The sequence below is a fragment of the Drosophila subobscura genome, chromosome E (genome assembly GCF_008121235.1).
Source record: "Drosophila subobscura isolate 14011-0131.10 chromosome E, UCBerk_Dsub_1.0, whole genome shotgun sequence".
NCBI classification, from domain to species: Eukaryota; Metazoa; Arthropoda; class Insecta; order Diptera; family Drosophilidae; genus Drosophila; species Drosophila subobscura.
The window spans coordinates 9,942,198-9,959,736 of NC_048531.1; the positions used below are offsets into that span (position 1 = coordinate 9,942,198).

At 44.9% G+C, this 17,539-nt stretch overlaps 1 protein-coding gene across 1 annotated transcript; it reads left to right on the forward strand.

Moving 5' to 3' along the window:
- The first annotated feature begins 1 nt into the window (after nucleotide 1).
- Nucleotides 2–1,037, forward strand: LOC117889957 (NADH dehydrogenase [ubiquinone] 1 alpha subcomplex subunit 11). The gene is made up of 4 exons (XM_034794515.1): nucleotides 2–107; nucleotides 280–542; nucleotides 602–696; nucleotides 757–1,037. Exons 2-4 carry the CDS (start codon nucleotides 286–288, stop codon nucleotides 912–914), a joined length of 510 nt encoding a protein of 169 aa, XP_034650406.1. The 5' UTR covers nucleotides 2–107; nucleotides 280–285; the 3' UTR covers nucleotides 915–1,037.
- The last annotated feature ends 16,502 nt before the right edge of the window (nucleotides 1,038–17,539 follow it).

Sequence of the window (17,539 nt, forward strand, 5' to 3'; positions counted from 1 at the left end):
CCGAGGGTTTGTTGGTATATATTATCGATAAATCCGCGGTCACACTGCACACTGCCATCAGCTGTTTGTTGTCAAATAAATTTCTGAAATTACGTAAATTTCGACAGGTTAGTATATTTAACAATTAATATGATTGTACTGCCATCGAAATAGGCCTCAATGTCTTGGCAGACATACCCTACATTGAGGCAGGAGGCAGCTTCCTGTAGTTTAATGGCAGCGGGTAGAAAAGATTTCTCTGCATTTGTTTATGTCTAAAGCTTTTGCGTGTACTTTCAGCCGACAATGTCGATCTTACGCTCCAAATACTACGATCATCCCGATGGGGAGGATGCCTTTGGCAAGATTGTGGCCACTAACAAATACGCACTCGCCGCCGGCCTGGCCTGGTCCACAGTCGATGTGCTGACGCTGGCGAAGCCGAAGGGCTACCTGCCCACACTGGGTCGCTTTGCCTACAACACGGGTCCGCTGATGGGCATGGCAACGGCATTTACGCTCACCACACTGGCAGCCACAAATGCTCGCGGAAAGGATGACAAGTGAGTGGACAAAAAGAGCCTTGGACTGGCTGCCTGGAATAACATTATTTATATTGCAGAATTAACTACTTGCTGGGCGGTTTCGCTGCTGGTGGCGTGTTCGGTGCATGGAAACACAACCATGTGGCCGGTCTCTGTGCTGGACTTTTCCTAGGTTAGTGATCTCCAGCGTCGCTGTGCATTGCTTATATTAATATTTTGCTGCGTTTTGCAGGCATTGCCGGTGTCATCAAGAAGATGTCCATTGAGCAGGGCTGGGAGTTCTTCCCCGACTCGCCCACCAAGCAGTACGGCGGCGTCAACATTGCCGAAAACGATTGGAGCATTATGGCCGATCGCCCCAAGGGCTGGACCACGGAGAAGCAGGCCTAGACGTGGAGTCTACGTTCTTGTGTTTAGTTTAATGATTCAATTAGTGAAGGATTAGGCCGAATTCCTGTGCGCCACTGCTGCAGCCGAATAAAAGCCAAGTGAGAAGTGATAATGTCAGTTGAAGCCGCAATCTGCAGTTGTCCATTCCCAATATCAAATGGTGCCACAGGCAGGCAGGCCACAGCACCGTTGGCCACTCAGATATGCAAACGAGTAAAAATGTGCCACAAAAACTTATCAGCTCTTGGCGTGAATGAATGACGGGCCCAACGACTTGGTGGGACCACAAAAGGAAGCATGGGGAGAAACGAGTCACGCTCCTATGTGGCTACAGCAGTTTATTTCTTTATTTTTTTGTAAAATCCATGAATGTGCATTTACTCATGCTTTTGGGCTTTTTCACTTTATGTACGCGATGGCTTTCGTCGAGGCGTGCGGCGAGGTGAGTCATGGCCAAATGACAGCAGTACATACATTTGTATTTATGTACATATGTCTACGGCTATATGGCATCTTGTGCATACTAATGCTAGTTTTCGTTTTGGGTGTATTCAAACCATCAGAAATTCCCTTCGTGCAGCAAGTTTTAGCCAATCTCCCACCTTAACCTTTGCCTACCTCAGAATTTCTGTTTGAGCTGCTGATTTGGCTCTGCTTGCGGCTGGTTTATTTTTTGTGTTTCGCTGTTGATAGCCGTTTTTGAACAAAGAAATCTTTAGCTGGTCTTGGGCAGTTATGAAAGAAGAAAGTTGAACCCTAAGCAGATATTTGGGGAATCTATAATACCCCACATTATATAGGAGTTTCGTATGCAGGGACTACTTATTGATATTCTTTCTGTTTTAGAACTCGCCAAACATTCCTTCCGCCACTCACCTTGATCTTTAGTCCATGTGGCCCACATCCCCGCCCTGCGCTGCCTGCCCTGGTTTGAGAACCAGTCGAGCAGCTTGCCCCCGTAGCAAATTAAAGTGCGCCGAGCGGAGAACTCGCGCTGAATCTGTATCCGAATCTGACGCTGACTAATCTGTGGCAGCTGGCTCCACTCCACTTCACTGCATGCTGGCTCTTTCGCTGGCTCCGTGGCTCCCCAACTGCTGTCATTGCCTCTCAGCATGTTTGAGCATAAACTTGGAAGATATTCGCGATCGCTTCGGCCAGTGATTTATGGTAGATGAATGCTGCGGGAATGACATCATCAGTGCCAATTCGTCTTGGGACTTAGGGGGAGATGTATCTGCCGCGGATTACTATTCAACTCGGGAGACGACAAAAGTTAATTAAAAATAAAACATGGAATTGTTTTTACTTTTTCATACTTTCGCTTCCTGGCAGACAGGGGAGGCTCCATAAATATTGAATAAGTCTTCAATTCACACTTATTCATTTGTACCCCTCATTACCAGTGGTTGGTAGCCTGCCTCGCGTGCCACCAGGAGCTCAGGAATCAAATATGCTAATTTCCGGCTGGGATTAACACTTACCCCCTGCCTGGCTCCGATGTTCTGCTGTACATTGAAGGGGTATAAAGTAGCCGAAAAGCTTTCAAATTAATGAAACACTTGAGAGCCATCAAATGGGAACTTTATTTGTAATGTCAAAATATTGAATTGAGGAGTTGCCCAGCCACATTCCCTTCCCCACCGCTTCACTTCCATATAAATGTGAAGTGGTCACGCAGCTGTATGCCGTCGAGGATCCGCAGATCTAGAGTCGTGGCAAGAGGCTCGTAATTAATCTTATTACGAGTAATGCGACTGCTCACTCCACTGGCTTGATGCGTTTTTATGGAATTGTGACTGGTCCGCCCGGTCGCCTGTCGTGTAATCCCTTCAATAAAAGCGGCGCAATTCAGGCGACACCACTGTCAATTAATCACCAAGACATTGCCAAGACGGTGATGCAGTTGTGTGCATCGCAGCTGTATTCTGGATCTGCATGAGCCCCCCCACCCGGCACCAGCATTATCTGCGGGCAGACAACGAAGGTTGCACTCGAGGGCCCTGAGCTCCTAAGTCTCGCTCACAATTCTGCAATTAAAGACACAAAAGATGCAGGCTGCACAACGCTTTTTCTTCAAGTGTACATACTAATCGGCATTCTGCCTTTTTGTTGTTGCCATTCAATTGGTGTCAAACTCCAGCAACTTAAGGAACTCGCACAGTGGAAAGCAAATTTAAACTCAACTTTTCACCAGTAAAGAAAGAGCATTGTAACCACTGTGCCTCGCCGCAGACAGTGATCATGTTTGTGCCTATGTCTACGGAATCAGGGACACAATTCATCATTGGACACAAAAACATTGCGAGAGTCGGAGAAGAGCTTCGGCATCAGCTACAGCTACAGCTGCACAGCAACGTTGCCACAACATTTGTCTGTGTTTGGTTACAATGACATTCAATAACCTCCACCACCTCCTCCACCTCGGCTCCGCTGGCGATGCTCATCTTCCGGCAAAACAGACAACAGTCGTCTCAGAAAGCGCTCGGCAGCTTCGGTTATTGTGGAAGATGCAAATGCAACAGCCTCCGTTGCGACGAATGGGCTTAAGTGTATGCATATGGGTATCAGATTCACTTAACCCGATCCGCATCGGGGTCATAAGTGCAGAGTAAATAAAACATTTTACAGCCTCAACGAACGTGCCGCCATGGAAACCCAGCTGAAGACCAAGACGATGACGAACTCCAAACAAATGAAGTGATTGAATGCGTTGCGCAGACGCAAAAGCAAAAGCTGGAAGAGTGGGGACAGCGAAAATGACAAGAGCACGCGTTGGAGTTCCAGTCCCCCAGTGGAAAAAGAGAAAGATTGATTGAATTTTTGTTTCCTTTTTGAGTTCATCAATTCAGACGATCTGAATGGAAATGGAAATATATACTCGAAATGTTTTTGGAACTCGCTGCTTTTACATGGAGGATCCATCCATCGATCGATCCATTATGTGTGTGTTCTTGTAAACGGTCTGATGCGGGGGGGAGTGAGTATAACAATCCATCAAAATGGATTGCTTGGAGCCACTATTTCTTCTCTCTCTAATGATGAGCGTTTAGTTGTACGTAAATCGATTAGTTCTAAGGCCATTCTCTCATATATTAAATTCCGTGCGAGTATAACGCATATTTCATTGTGATTGACAGCTGTGTTTGCACATAGAACTTGCATCATCTTGAATGTGAAACATATTGCCACTGAAAGTGTTTACTTTGTGGCGAATTGTATTTGATTTGGTCATAAAACTACTGCACATAGGGATCAGCAAAGGCATGCAAATACTTCAGTAGGGAGAGTGCATAAATCAAATGAAAATTCGTCACATGCGACAGCTCCCCACAGGGTACTTGTCCCGTTCCGTTCCGTTCCGTCTCTCCCCTTTCGCTGCCTGCCAGACACGCAACATTTGTTGTAAATGAAGTGAAACACATGGAACTTGGGGCTTGGTTTGGTTTGGTTTGGGTTGGTTCATTCCATTGCCAGTCGGAGCCAGTTGCTGCATCCCGATGGAATGGCAATTATTTCCAATGCCAGGCTGTGGCTGAGTGATGCTGCAGTTCTTGTTCTGCCGCTACTGCTTAGCCAGAGCCAAGATCCTACTCTTTTGTGGGGACGATCCCCCTATCATTCCTCACTGCTCTTGACGGCGTCGTTGGCCTGTTCAAGTGGGATTCTTGAACTGCCATTCTTCCTCCGGCAGCGCACCCATTCCTCACTCTCTGTCTCTCTCTCTCTCTTCTCGTGCTTCCGTTTGGTTCGGCTCTGCAGCATCATAAATCTCCGAGTGGGCGTGGAACGGGCGAGAGGGCAAGCTCCGCTCGTGACGCATATGAACTTTGCTTCCAATATTTCCAATCAATACGAAGTCCCGCTCTCTCTGTCTCTCGTTCTCTCTTTGATAAGACATAAAATTGGAGCCACGCAGAATATCAATTCAAGACAAGACAGAGAACCATTTAAAAGTCATTTCCAAGTCTGCATTCGAGGCTTAAGTGTTCTTAATGGGAGCTTCCAACATCCATCGAACCATTAGCATATATGTATGTACATATTTACATACATATGTACATATGTACATATTCCAAAAGTGCATTGGCCACGCAGTCGAAAGAATCTGTACAATTTGGGAAGCTCTCAATTGCTGGCCTGCCTTCCCCTTTTCCAATGGATTCTATTCTCCCTCTTTTCGGTTTGTGTGCAGGCAGACCTCTGGGAAATCTGTGCTGGCGCATTATTAACAATTCCATTAATTTTTCCTCGAATTTCTTGCCGCTGCTCTAATTATGAATATGTTCTTCATGTGGCTTCTGATTCTGTTTCTGCTTCTGCCTCTGTTGGGCCCCTACTCACTCAATTGATTCAATTACGACTGTTCGAGCAAATCAAAGATTCCGATTCGATTCGGTGGCTGATCCAATCCATAGATATTCTCAATTGGTCCATGGCTGAGGCCACAGAAAAATGTGCACCCGATTTGTATTTCTCTCTTGGGATTGAGGCTAAACTGTGATTTATTGCTCATGCAGTTTGTATGATTAATTGAACGATTAATTAGGCAAAGAACTGTAAAATTTGAGACGTTTTTGCATTGGTTTTTGGAGCGATTATGTTCGCTGTCTTGAGGTGTGGTTACAATTCAGCAAGCAATCCCCAGTTGAATGGCAAACCCTGAACCCAACCTTACATAAAAACCAGTTCATGTTTAATTTCTGATCTTTGATAGTCTGAAACTAAGTAATTTTCTGCTGGAGTAGAAGCTTTCTTTCTGCAATAAAGGAAATGCCACTGAATTGGAATGTTTTTCCTGCGATTGGCAGGCGCTTTTCCATGTCTGTCGTATATGTATATCTGTCAGTATCTGGGCATTGCCATCTCGAAATTTGCTCCCCATTCGATTGATTTGTCTTCCGCTTTTGCTCGTTCCCCTGCTACTGCTACCGTCGCTGCCACACCCCCAACCAAGACAATTGGCGTCGCTGTCTATCTGTTCCACATTTACCGCTATCTATTGAATGTCTCTCTCTCTTTTTTTCGGCCTGTTTTGGCATCGTCTGCCCTTTTCTCCCACTTTGCTCCCCAAAGCTTTAATTGCGACTTTTGTAGTTGTCATCGCTTGTGTCCCGTTCGGCAGTGCTCTTAAGTACGAGACCGAGTATCTATTGGATGGCCATCGTTCCGAATCGTTTCGCTTCGCTCAGATACGAAAGTTTCCGTTGTAGATGGAGTGGAGTGGGGGAGCGGGGAGGGTGCCAATTTGTGGTTTTCTTCCTCAATTGTAAGACACGAGTATCTCTCTCCCTTTCCCTCTTTCTGTATTGTGTCGCAGTCTCTTTGCCATATCCATTGCTTCCTCTACATAAAGAATTATATTCTCTATTTTAAGCCACTTTTCTATTGTTGTGAGTCGGAACCGCTATTAAAATTAATAAAAAAAGAACCATAGATCTGCGTCTGAGGCACGCTCCCCACCTTGTCGATTAGCACTTTGCCGCATGCCTCTGGATTTTACGGCTAACCGAGAAGATTTGTCGCTGACAACTCGGGAACAGCCTGCAGCAAGTCGCAGAAGTAGAAGTAATAATTGCTCACATCACGCACAACTCCCATAAAAACGACTCTTTGGGGGGAGGGTTGGGGATGGAGTGGGCGAACAGACTCCTATTTGGGTCAAAATGATCTACACATTCGTGCAGCAGTACAGCAGTACTTCCCATTAATCAATGCGAGGAGGGTGTGTGTGTGAGAGTGTCATTAAATTTCGGAACAAATCAAAACCTTTTTCACTTAATGTAAAGTTTACAAAATATACGGCAGTTTCCATTTCCATGTTTATGGAGTGTCAAGCGATGCAATTTATGGAAACGGAAGCCACCCCCGAGGGATAGAGGGTCACAACATTATCGAAATTGAATTACTTTTACCAATTTGTAATACAAAACGCCCTCGAAGTGCAATTTATAGATATTTACAAGGGTTGTTTCCACTACAAATGGAAACATAGGAACTATGTATAGATATGGATGGATGGATACTAGGATATTCGGTTCTTAAACAGCAAAATTGGTCGCACAAATCATATTTCTAGTTGCTCTCCATCTTGGAAAGTGTTTCCCACAGAGTTATCACATTTCTCCCACACTTGCATGTTCTTTCGCTTATTTGGTTTATTATTCTTATAACCTGCACAGCATAAATAAACAAAAAATGTTAACAGACTTTGCTTTGCCCAAAAAAACCCCCCTTTCCGCTCCAGATTCTCCCTTTTGTTTGAAGTCTAAGGGAGATTGTGAATGCCTAACCATAAAAAAGGAGAAAATCCCCCTTCTGGAGTGCAAACAAAATAGAATTACGTATTCGGCATAAGGACACACTTACGGGTTATCCTGCGTATGACTTGGCGCACGCGTCCCTTAAACCCAGGATGGCAGCTGGCAAAAAAACAAAAAGAAATACTCGTACCGCGAGACCTCCCGTCTCGTTGGCTGCCTGATTTCATTACTCATTCCATGGACTTGAAAGACCTTCTTTCTGCATTTGGCGGTTCTGTTAAGTCCTCGTTTATCCGATGTTAAGTCCCAAAATAAAAAAAAGTCAACCCGCCAGTGCTTCTTCCGTGATATTTATTAACTGAGGGACGACTTGGAAACTTTTATGACTCTCCCGGCTGGAGTTATGATTTCGGTTTGTGTCCCCTGGGGCAAACGGGATTCTTATCGAATTAAAAATTCCGTTATTAAAAAAACCACAACAAACAACTACTTCATAAGCGAAAGTCAGCAAAATGCTGGCCAACTATAAACATTAACCCGAATTAATTATGATAATAAACTATCATTTTCACCCAAAACACGAACCAGAGAGCCACCAAAACACAACGAACACAAAAGAATCAGCGACCGGAAAGACTGCGATGAACTTTTTAAATCTGTGAAAATCTAACCAAAAAAGAAAGCCAGTACCCACGTTTATGTGATATAATTGTGAAGATATGTACATATGTATGTATGTATGTATGTCTTATGGTGCAAATGTTTAAAGTTTATGCATAAATTCTTCATCTTTTCCTTGAGCATACACGATCGTGTGTGTTGATTGCAATTTGTTGGCTCCATAAACAATGTTTGGCGATGCCTGTGGCTGCGATTACGTTATGCAAACGATTCGGCGCATGGAATCGGCGCAGTTTTTTTTTTGGCATCTCATGGGAAATATGCGTGTCGAAACTTTTGCGAAATGCTTTCAGAAGAAGTCACATGTCACATGGTTAGTGTGGTTGCTGGCTCTGACGCTGCCTCTGGTTCTGGTTACAGTTGAGCGGGTTTTGGGAGCGCAACAAACAATGTGGAGTCTGTCTTCGTTTGGCATTGGCGTGTGGGTGACGGCGACACGTCGCAATACGTTTGCGTGACTGCGACACACGCACCCAAAGTAGAAGAGCAAAGAGAGAGAGAGAGAGAGAGAGCGAGAGCGCGAGGGAGAGCTTTCGCATATTATAGCTGTTGTTTTGCCACATCATCATAGTTGTTGTTTTCTGTTCTTACCTTGGGGTGTGCCTACGCACTCAAATCTTTCCATAACTGCGACTCTTTCTTCTCCCCGTTGCATTTTACACGCAATTCCGTTGCAGATTTCATTTATGCCCATTCCATTTCCATGATGTATGAATATGTATGTACATAGTATGTGTTTGTATGCATGTTTCTGCACTTTTTGGGGTCGCGGTCGCGTGTCTCCCCAGAGCTGTGCCACTTAAGTTTTCATTTTTACAGCGTTATGACATTTATTTATGGCCACACTCCCACACACTGCTGCATGCACGTGCATGCGAGGCGAGGCGGGGCGAGGCTGAGGTAGCGGACTGGGAATATCATTTGGTGGGTGCTAATGGCGTGCAAAAGTTTCATTCCATTCACCTTTTTCGGTTTCATCTCTCGTCCCATTTGTGGCTATCGTTATCAGTTCTCGCTTCCCCTCTCTGTTTGCTTTGTCTTTCATGTTGTGTACTTCCGTTCTCCCCCCAACTCTAACCACAGACCTTTTCCTGCTAAATGTCACGTTTGTTTGAGTACCCATGGGGTGTGGAGCTGCAACAGGAGTGGAAACTGGAAACTGGGGTCTCGCATGAACCAAGTGTGATTCATGGCCTAAGGCATTGATAAATCACAACTTACAAATCAAAAGGAAACAATAAAATCAATAGAATTGAAACCCATTTATGAGGTGGAGCATGCGTCGGTCTGCTCTCAATGGGGATTTCTTTTTAATTTCAATTCCAAACTCACATTTGTTTATCGAGAATGCAAGTCTTGCGTAATGCAATTAAAAGTACGAGTACGAATGAATATGTTTGTATCTGCCCTTGACACAGTCAACTCTTGAGATCAGCCAAACACAATGATCGTCATCATCATCATCGAGTGCGGAGCGTACTGGAGGTACGACGGTACAGAGAATCGCAGACATAATTGCCGCTCGGGCCGCAAAACAATTTCGATTCATTCAAAAGCTCGTAAAGCTAATTAGTGATCACGAACACGAACACACAGAGACATGCAAAAATACACCCTCAATTAAATTCAGTGTCAATGGGAAAATTGGAGACGATAGTGTCATGTATGGCAGCTAGACATAAAAGTACCCAGAGATTCCACAGGAGTTCTCTTAACTACAGGCCCAAGAAACCTCTTCCCTAGTTTCCTTCAATAAATTCCTACTATCCCTATCACACTTGACCATCTCTGCCTTGTGGTATACGAGTCCATTAAGCCTTTGAGATGCCAACTGAGATCCAGATTGTGACAGACATACAATACGTAGCCCCTTCATAAGCAAGTTATTTTTATTAAAGCCCATATTCATGCAAGTCTGAAATATGCCACAAACGAGAAAAACAAAGATACTCGTAGACTGAACAAAAAACAAGCAAAAACTGCCAGCTTGGAAATATTTGTATGCATAAACAAGGTGCAAGATAAAAAATCAGCAACAAAGTGCAGGCAGCTTGGGGCTTGGGGCCAGGGGTCTGGCCTGTCGCTGGCAGTTAGTCAGTCAGAGCCGGGCCTGGTCTCGACTCGGCTCTTGGATCTTGGCTTGAGTGCAGCTTCAATGTTGCAGCCGCTTTCTTGCTGGCCAACAGTAAACTTGTGTAAACTTGAAAACTGGAAACCTGGAAACGGGCCGGAGTGGAAAACTGGTTTTCGGACTCGCAAAATGCCCAAAATGAAATGGAAAGAAAAGAAAAGAAATGAAAAGACTTAAGCCATAAGCATAAACGTTGGCAATCAAATGAGGCCCTGGCCAGCTCACTCGGACGCTGGCTCACACCACAAAAGAGGTCAGAGTTGACCAAGGAATCATTTGCCTTCACTTTAAAGACAGAGCAGTACGTATCCCCGGATACAGTCGCGACTGACGCACCCAGCTGGTGCCGGCTAATGCTAATCCCATCGAGACACTCATAAATAGCACGTCTTGACACTAATCAGACGCCAGAGTTTTCTCTGTTTTGCTCTGTTTGCTTGTTTACTCATTGAGCACTTACCACCCCTTGGATTGGAGATTGTTCCCTTCACTTCAAGGGTATTCCACAGACTGGAGAATATGGGCTATAAATAGCAGCTGGCAGACGGCGCTAAATGCAAACTCCGACCAAGCATTCCATCCAGATATGGCTGCAGAATTTCTTGCTTTTCCTTTGGTTTATTTCTGGCATTTCATTGCCGCTTCCCTACAACATTTTACAGCTCAAATTATATACAGAAAAGTATTCAAAAGAGTTATTCAAAGAGAAGTGGCAAACTTCCTGCAATTCTACTGACTACTCGAAGGAACTCTGACAAATCAGATTGAATGACTCTTCGGAAATCCAATAAAAATAATTACAAAACAACAGACGCCTGCTCTTAGCCCTGTTCTTAGCATTGAAAGCTGGAACTTATTTATGTGACACCACTAGATGGTTGCCTATCAACATTTTCATGCTGATGTCACTCACCAGAGAATGTCAATGGCCCGTTGTCTGTCATCATTCAGATGGAAATGTTGGCATTAAGTCAAATCAAATTACCCAAAATAGGCATTCCGGCGAGCAACTAGGCACGAACTACGTTCCAGGCGTGATAACGCCCATCTTTGGGGTATTTCGGTAGCTTCCCGTCAACGCCCTGAACAACAGCACGGAAACTTAATTGGACTCGGTGGAGGGAGGCTGGACCAGGGGACGAGCATCAAACGTCAACTAAATTAGCGCCAAAGTAGGCATTAACGTTTTATGACAGCCAAGTAAACAGAACTCGCAGATGCATTCGTGGCATGGTCGTGGTATGCAGATGCAGATGTATGAAGTCCCGAAGTGAAAGCACTTGGCATGATGCCATCCTAACCCTGCTCCGATTCCTGGGGTGTCGTTTAATGGGCAACTGCAACCGAAGGCGGAAAGCGCCGCCGCCGCCGCTAGGAAGATTTATGGGCGATTGTAAATCTCAAAACGTGTGCAACTTTGTTTGGGGGAAAGAGCCCAAGAATCCCACAAGTTTATTATTAAAATTTCTCAACTTTTTGCTGTGGATAAATAAATAGAAGCCTCTAGACTTGGCGTAAACAAACCAATCCCCCTTCGAAAAAGAGCCCATAAATAATTTGAACTTTTCTAATTAAATGAAATCTTCGGTTGAGCCTGGGCTTCATATGTTATTTCCCAGACTTGTTGGGTTATGAATGGTCTTTGGTTTCACATAAATAATAGGCAAGTTCCGAGGCACGAACCCTAAATAAAAATTTGATTTGATTTGAATTGCGTTGCAGGCTAATCTTAGGATTATGCTCACTCCCTACCCGAACAATGGGCCACCATATACCGAACTGTTAATGGACCAAAGTCTGCAGTTCCCTCGCCTCCATGTTGCTTTGAGTTGAAAACTCCCTAAAAACTGGAAACTGGAGTACGCCGGCTGTCAATCAGCATGATCCCCTGGAAAAGGGGCACTGATTTAATTGAATTTAAGAAATCGTTTCATTTTGACAGCTCCCTGACGTCTCGGCTGGTCTTCAAATTTGATTATAAGTAGTACACCCAACAACCCCTTTTCTTCTCGGGGGAGTGCCAAGATCTGTGCTTGGAAACACCACAAAAATCATTTTGATGTGGTGATAGTTCTGACAGATCCATAGGAATACCCGCAGGAAATGGGTTGAAGCTGGATAAATACTCACAGTCCCACCAACCTCAAACTCCCTGGCATACCCATGTACTGCCATCTTGCATCTATGCAGTTTCCCATAGACACCGCATAGATCTCCGACATTCCATTACCTGGCGGCGACGCATTCTCCGCCCATTGGAACTGCAGCTGCTCACCGATTTGCCTGGAATACTCGCATGGGGTGGACGGACAATCAACACTCGCAACGGAAGAGGGGTTGAGTGCAACAGTACATAAAGCATTACAAAAATCTGAACAAAATATAAAGCAGAAAGAGCGTGCGAAGGGGGAATTGCAAAATATCTGCAGGCAGCTGTGCAAAAACTGTCAAGTAAGCAAAGCCAAAAGTTGTTGTTATTTTTGTTAATTATGCGCAACAAAAGCAACATCTATAAGAGGGAGAACAGAGAGCCCCCTGGGCACGAGGGCATATTGGATGGAAGGTAAGGCAGTGCACCCAAAACCGGTTTCGATGCTGCAAAATGCATGCACTCATGCGCCGAGAGAGAGGGAGAATGGGAGAGCACAGCCTTACCTTCAATTCATTGTACTCCTCTCTGGCAGTCTGCACCGAAAACCGAAACAAAGTAAAGGAACAAAAAAGGAGGTCGCGCATGCTCGACAAGGAAACGGAACTTTTGTGCCTTATGGAAAGAGAGAGATTTAGATGTAGGGAGGGGAAGGTGACAGAAGTAGGGGAAAACGGAACTTTTGTGCATTACTTTACATTTGTGCTTGCAGCACGTGATCGACGAGCAATGGCAGCTAATTGCTGTGTGTGTCTCAATTTTCAACTTTCAACCAGAAACACATTTGGGTTTGGTTCGTCGTCTGGGTCGTGACTCATTTGCAGGCTTTGAGCTGGAATGGAAAGGCGCAGAGCGGATCGGAGAGTCGAGCTACGCTGAACGGACACGGCATACATACTTATTTATGTATGTACATATGTATTTATTTATGTATGTTGCATGTCGACGACGTTTGACCCTCGGCCGAAGCTTAGACATTGCCTTTATTTTGTTGGCAGCTTTTTGTGCTGTCGCCGTTTTCGAGAGGGCGGGGTCAGATCAGAGGGCGGCCAGAGGTCCCCGAGTCCGACTCAGAGTCCGAATTTAACCGTCAGCTTTTTTGTGTGTGTTGTTGTTGGTTGGAGTGTTGGTGAGCTTTGCATTCTATTGTTGCCCGTGGGCTGTGGCAGGAGCCGAGGCGTCGGAGCTGGGGTTGGGCCGAAGTTGAATGAACTTCGGGGCAACGAGTTGTTGCTGTGGGTGCACACCTTTCTCTCATGCAACGCTGTCAGTAGTGGAGGGGAGTGTGCGCCGCGTTATCAGGAGTCTTGTTTGTTGAGATAACCATAATGTTCCCGATAAGATATGATTTCAGTTTCATGGGGGGATAGGATGTCACACATACAATGATTATTTTCTCTCTTGTCCATCAGGCAGGTTAAATATTTTCCTAACTTCTATTTATAGAAGTGCTCTCGCCCCAAGCCCCTGCAATAGTTATCGCTCTGACTGCCATCGATGGCATAAACCGATTGATTAATCGCGAGTCAGACAGGAATGGCGGGGCAGGCAGTAGTCGTGTGAAAATGGACAATGGAACCGTCTCATGGTGGGTAGACACACCAAAAAGCAAGAAATCTCATCGCATCTCCAACCTTTTATGCAGCCCAAGCCAGGCACCGCGTTCAGCTGTTGTTCGGCGTCTTCATTTGCATTTCATTTAAATGTTTCTTCTCTGCTTTGCCTCTCGCAACGCATTCATATCCAACATAATGAACTAATTTTATAATTTCTTAATTATTCCGTGGAAGTTTCATCAGGCATCAGACATGGCACAGCAGACCAGCCGGAGAGCCGGAGACGAAGCGAAGTTGGCAAAGCAATTTGTGCCAACTTCTGCTTAAGTTGTGTAATTTGCTCGAAAATGAATCAGCAAAATGCTTTGACGCTTTCAAAACAGTCTGGAGCAGGCCACATGCGAGAATGTTGATCAAATTACACAAATGGCGTTAAGAGTTAACAGTAATCAGTATTCAAGGGAACACAAAAAGGTGAAATTTGAGTGGGTTGCCCCGAAAAAAAGTCTCCAAAATATGTATGTTTAGATGTAGGAGTGAGTGCAAGCGCAAGAGTAAGTTCAGGGAGAGGTTTAAACCAACTATTTTGGCTCTTCCATGGCAACCATCTTATAATATACAGGTGCAGCTCTAGATAAGCGACGGACGGACGGACAACCAGCAAAGCGGATGACACCTGTTCCCCCGTGTCTGTGTCTGTGTCGGGGTCGAGGTTGGATTGTTCATCACGATAATGACGGTGCTGCTCGCTCACACTAACCCCCGCGTTGACTTTAACCCAAAAAGAAAAGGGAAATATATTTATGTTGGTATTCTCTATGTTTATATATAATTTGTTAGCAACTTGCAAATGCATTCGACTGTGTAAAACGGAGTCGCGTGAGGATGCCGCTTCGCTACGGTTGGGTAGCTGCAGGTCCGGTGCCCCGCACAGGGGCCTGGGAAAATGGCTGGGCCGCGGAGGAAGTCGCGTAATTGACCTTTTTCGGTTATACATTTTCACTCAGTTGTATGGGACACACCCACAACACAAACCAATTCATAAAGTACAGAATAGTAATGTTTGATAGCGAAATTATGTTAATTTCTACCAGTTCTGATGAATGTCCGTCCCTCGCTTTGCATAACAAAAAAGAGAAAAGAAAACAAGTACGTAACAAGTATCTCATAAAACGCAGACGATCCCAACTAATTACAACCATATGGGGGCACCTTTCCAGCCGTGTAAACATTCGCTGCTGGGAATAAAAAATGAATCCAACTAGGGATACGCTTCATTTCTGTTGATTTTATGTGAGATTTTGCAAGCTAGAACATTTTTTTGTTTACTCTAAAGAATGTTTACAATACGTTTCTGTTTTTTTTTAGCTGCAATAATATTGGAATTTGAGAACATTGTCTAATCCATTTTGTTATCGGGGAAAGTGCTTTGCCAGCGGTATTAGATTTGTCTCCAAATCGGCCTTTCCTTTATCTTCGAGTAGGTGTATGCCCTTTCCCCTCAAGCAGTTTGTTTGAATTTCGCGCTTCATTTGGTTTAACGAAACGCACTCCCATGATGAATGCTGTGGGACTTGTCTCTCTTTTGTTTTGTTTGCCCCGTTGTGAGTGTTTCCGGTTCAATGGCTGGCTGGAGCAGCACCAATTTGTGGTCACAAAAGTTTCTAATTTGTTTAAATGCCGTTTTAGGGGGGGAGCCCATCGAAATTAGTTCAACGGCGTACCCAAGGTGACTTTTGTGCGTGAGCGTGCGCATGCGCACTGCCGTGTACGGGAAGTGTCGTCGAAGAGCCAGCGGAAATGCAGTGTCAGCCGCTTGGAGCTTGACTCCCGGATTGGGCCCCACCAATGGCTTTGAAGCCGCCGCAGTGGCTGCCCCGGTAGCAACTTCAGCTTTTGTGACGGCACGTTCGGCAGAGCACCAAATTAACACAGTGGAGCGGCCACATGAAAGATGGAATGGGACAGCTACTGGTAACGATGTCAAGCCACTTTGTGGACAATATTCCTCACAGACAATTGCACTTTGAGGTAATCCGGCGGGAGGTGGCTGGCTGCCTATGGATGGCCTCGTTCTTAGCTTTGGCGCTGCGTAAAATGCAATTTACGCAAAACCAAACACAAAGGTGAGAATAGAAAACGGCAAAAGAACAAGCGTTGGCTTATTTCATAAATAAATACCCTTGAATACTGCAAGCACTGACATGGTTTTATTTGAGTTTCGCTTTAGCCGAATCTAATACTCGTTTCGGTGTTTCCAACAGATAAAGTAGTCAGAGAATTGTAATTGTATTTGGGTGACGCACTCATTGCTTAAATTGCGTTAAATCCAATTAATAATATTCTGCAGTTACGAGTACTTTCCATCACCCAACGTGGATCCATCATGGACACGAAACAATTGGGTGCAAATGAAAGAAGAGCTTACAAAAAGCGGCCTGTAAAAGCAATTTGTTGTTGGGTTTGTTGGGTGGCTAAAGGTAGGCCAAAGGGAGAGAGAGATGGCAAACAATAACAGCGACGGCAGCGGCAGCACAAAGCAAATACGTAGAACTGACGGCACGCGTGATGGTGACTGCACTCTCCTCTCTTTTCTTGTAAGTTTGTACCTCTAATGCATTTGAAAATTCCCAAATGACCGACTAATTTGTCAAATGCCCGGCACTCTCCTGGTGGTTTATTACACTCGGAACAGCTCTGAGGGCCAAGCTATCATCTTACAGCGTTGTTATGCCATATATTTCCCTTTTGTTCTGCCATGTTTGCTTGGGTTTGTGTTTGGGTATTTTTATGAACTGTTATGGGAGTAGTTCCGAGAGTGCATTAGAGAAGGCACTTTACGTGTTTCTATCCATCAGGTACAGGCGTTAATTCTCACGATGTGTGGTCTTCGCTGATCCACAAATATCCACTGATTATGACAAATGAGTTATGTGTTCAGCATTTCCAGCCAGATTTCTACATTGAGCCGCTTAGCCGCCTAGCTGTGGTTACATTTCCATATCGCATTTCCACGTTGCTCAACTAATTCCTTTTTGGAGTTGATTTCCAGCCCATTCCATTGCAAAGTGGGTCGTCGATGCTTTTGCCTTAATCTGCCTGTGCCTCTGCCTCTGTCTCTGCCTGCATTTCCTTAACCGCATCGCAGCTGTCTTCACCTTTTGCCCGTAAACCGAAACTTTTGTGTCAATGCCTTCCTTCCCTGCTCGTTGGCTGCAGTTTTCTGCACTTTTTTGGTTGATTTTATTGGAAATGTCGAGTGCTGGCGGCCTGCTGCTGCTGTTGCTTTGGCTTTAGTTGGCCCGCGTTGACCCAACGCCATCGCCATGGCCGACAGCAGCTTGTTGCTCCAGTTCTCCGTTTGCTGCGCTCTTTGAGGTACTTACTAGATATATTTATTGTACCCTGCCAGAAGGTATTGCACTTTTGGCAACAAAATTGCTCACTCCTCGCTGGCTCTCTTTAACAAATGACATTGGACCCGCGCAAGGGTATCCAAGTCTTCGTATCTGAAACCTTTTCTTCCGCTCTTGCGATATATTTTCCAGCTGTACTCTTTTCTAGCTGGCTCAAATGTCTTTTGCTGTGGCTCGGACGTGCCTCTTGGCTGCTTCAACGGCGAAACCTTCGCCACAATTCGGAGTTCTTTTTTTTCGCAAAGCTGGCACATTTTATTTGTATACTGTATAAATATTTATGCTAAGTTGAGATTTGAGGAAGACAACGAAGCCACCAAGCAGACGGTTCAAAATTTATCAAACTACAGCTGGGCTGGTCTCACACACACCCAAAGAAAGATATGATATGGGGCACTATTATCTGGGGCACACATCGTGCAATCTGCC